This window comes from Daucus carota, chromosome 5 (assembly GCF_001625215.2).
Source record: "Daucus carota subsp. sativus chromosome 5, DH1 v3.0, whole genome shotgun sequence".
In the NCBI taxonomy this organism is placed as follows: Eukaryota; Viridiplantae; Streptophyta; class Magnoliopsida; order Apiales; family Apiaceae; genus Daucus; species Daucus carota.
In genome coordinates, this window is record NC_030385.2 from 5,639,151 (window position 1) to 5,642,349 (window position 3,199).

At 34.2% G+C, this 3,199-nt stretch overlaps 1 protein-coding gene across 1 annotated transcript; it reads right to left on the minus strand.

The window, feature by feature from the left end:
- Positions 1–405: 405 nt before the first annotated feature.
- LOC108220062 (ethylene-responsive transcription factor 3) lies at positions 406–1,756 on the minus strand. The gene has a single exon (XM_017393704.2). It carries the CDS (start codon positions 1,437–1,439, stop codon positions 810–812), a length of 630 nt encoding a protein of 209 aa, XP_017249193.1. The 5' UTR covers positions 1,440–1,756; the 3' UTR covers positions 406–809.
- Positions 1,757–3,199: the final 1,443 nt, after the last annotated feature.

Sequence of the window (3,199 nt, forward strand, 5' to 3'; positions counted from 1 at the left end):
CTTGACGTATACTCCGTACCCTTACATGTCTATATTGTCGGAGTATATATTCTTACCAAAACTGTACGGGTCATCATATTAACACAAGACGAACAGTCCAAATATTTCCAATTGAGGATTGAACAAGAAAGTAGCACGTAGTCCCGCCAAAAAAAGCAAGCATACATCTCAGAAAAAACACATGAATAGATCACACAGAATCATAACCACTCTCAATTAAATACAACATGCGTCAAATAGCTATTAGACAATAATTGCATAGTAATGCTAACCAAAGAACCTGTAAAATGTATTACAACTAACAGCAAGCACCAAGTTCGCATACTAATTCCATGAAGTAACAAGAAAGAACATGTCCAAGAATATATGCAAATAATCCACAGTTGACACAGCTAAGAACATGGGTAGAAATGAAAGCCTGCCACAATAGAAGTTTCAATCTTTACATACACAACATGAGCGGCAACAAGCATTACAGATCAACATCAGAACTGAGTTTAATTTAAGACTTGAGCAACAATAGACTTTAAAGATTAAAAAGCCTAGATGTAGTTGAAGACATTTTACCCCAATTGCATACAAAGATCATCAGCAGCACACAGTCTGATGAAATACTGATAAAGCTTAGAACTTGACATCAAGAAAGGGTAAATTCTCATCAAACATGTAAAACCCCGTTTAAGAAACACAGAAAATGATTTTTTTTTTTTTATCTAAGTCTTAGTCTCGTCTATGATTGTTTCTTTTCTGCAAGAAAGAGCAAATAAAATTAAAGATAAAATGTCGACCCAATTGAAGCTCGAGAGCATTCAAAGCCTAAGAGCAGTGCAATCAAGATCACCACCATCGTCATCATCGGGAGGGGGGAAGTTAAGATCAAACCCCAGTGGCTTACAGACCGAGGAGGAACCGACATCAGCATGAGCAACTCCTTGACGATTATCAACGACAGAACCGGAGGAATCACAATCACTGTGGTAATCATCAGGCGAAATAGGAGGAGACCGAGGAAACCTCCTCGAAGGCAAAGAAGCAGCAATCTGAGCAGGGCGATTAGGGCCACTAAAAGACTCAACGGTGCTACTCATACCACTAGAAGCCGGACGGTGAGCAGCAACAATCAAGTGATTATCAGGGGCAAAAGGGGATAAATTAGGGTTGAAAAACCTGGGATCAAAAGGGAAATTGGTCTTAGCTTTGGGGCCCCGAAAATTCACGGCAGCAGCATCATACGCTCTTGCAGCATCTTCAGCAGAATCAAAAGTACCAAGCCAAACCCTAGTTTTCTTCCATGGGTCTCGAATTTCAGCCGCGAATCTCCCCCATGGCCTCTTCCGAACCCCACGGTACCTTATCTCTTGAGATCCCGATCCCGCTATCTCTCCGCCCTGCGCCGCCGCCGCTGCCGCCGCCGGTTTGCTCGCCCTACCTCGCCCCATGACTCGAATTGATAGATACGGGGATAGATGAATGAAAAATGAGATAGAAATGTGGATATTAATACCCGGATGAAATTTCTAGAGGCTGATGTCAAAGATGGTATCTTTTTTTCTTTTTTCTTTTTTTTGATATCTCTCTCAATCTCTCTCCCTCTTTTTTTTGATATCTCTCTGAATCTCTCTCCCTATCTCCTTTATTGTATTTTCATATCAATCCTTCTTAGTTTTCCTTTTGGGGAAGAGAGAGAGCAAGAAGGTATTTTTCTCTTTTTCCTTTTTTTTTTCTTTTTCTTTTTGGTGAAGAGTAGAATACAATACTAACTATTGCTGCTTTGATTATTGGGGTTCGGGATGTTATACTACTCCTACTTTGTTTTCTTTCAACGACACCCAAGATGGGAGAATTAATTTTTGTCCATTATTTTCAAGTCAAATTATAATATTTTTACATATTCAATTCCAAGATTTTAATAAATTGATAATATTTTATCGATCACGCCCGAGTTCGAGGTGGAGATATGACGGTAATGTAGTAATTTTTTAAAATAATATTCTCCGAATTGAGAAAATATACTATTCTAAGAAGATTATCACATAAAAAAAATTTAGGGGTGTACTGGATTGGGATTTAAAAGCATTTTTTTTATTTATGAAATCCGAGTATATTCGATTGGAATTGTTTGAAATCTATTAAAATCTTGAGATACTCAATTGGAATTTTAAGTTATGCTATAAAATCCGGTGGTATTCAATTAGGATTTTAAATATTGCTTTAAAATCCGATTGTATTTAATTGAGATTGTTTAAAATCCATTAAAATCTGATAGTATTCAATGCTAATGGACTTTGTCGGATTTCATAAAATGATGAATTTTGTAGCATTATTCAGTGTATTTTAAGTTTTTTGAAATACAATCAAAATCCATGAGATTTTGAATTATTGTGCTTAAATCCTATCAATTCTACGATATTTTTCAAAAATCCGCAAAAAATCAAATTACGTACAATCCATTAAAATTTATAAAACTAAAAACAATCCATTAAAATCTTAATCAAATACACTCAGTTAATATTCATATCAATTATTAAATAGGACGAGAGTTTTAGACAATATTAATATAAAAAAATCTTGTGAAATAAAACAAATTGTGATAATCAACAAACTAAATTCCGTCCGCACACGATTTCAATAGTGTGTGTACGTAACTCTCAATCTCATCCGAGGTCCTAAATAATCCACACAAATATTTGTACTTTCACATTGTTATATATTTTTAAATTTTCTCCCCTTGCAAGTTGTATATTGAAATTACGGATGAGAGCAATAGGCAACACAACAGTTCTCCATCTAAATCTTTAAACTAATAAATATTGTGCAGAGTATGGGTCTGCTTCGCTATCTTTTTCATATTCCAGCTCTACACTCTAGGCTGATAATAACAATAACAATCACATTATGCATGCTTCTTCCAAAAGTGATCTTGATTGCAATGTATTAGTTTGAAATTTTAAAATATTTTTTTTATTCATAAAATTTGAAGATATTTAATTGAGGTTGTTTAAAATTCATTTACATCTATTAGTATTTAATTGAGATTTTAAATTATGAATCACATTATGCCTGCTTCCTCCAAAAGTGATCTTGATTGCAATGTATTAGTTTGAAATTTTAAAATATTTTTCTTATTCATAAAATTTGAAGATATTTAATTGAGATTGTTTAAAATTCGTTTACATCTAGAGGTATTCAATTGAGATTT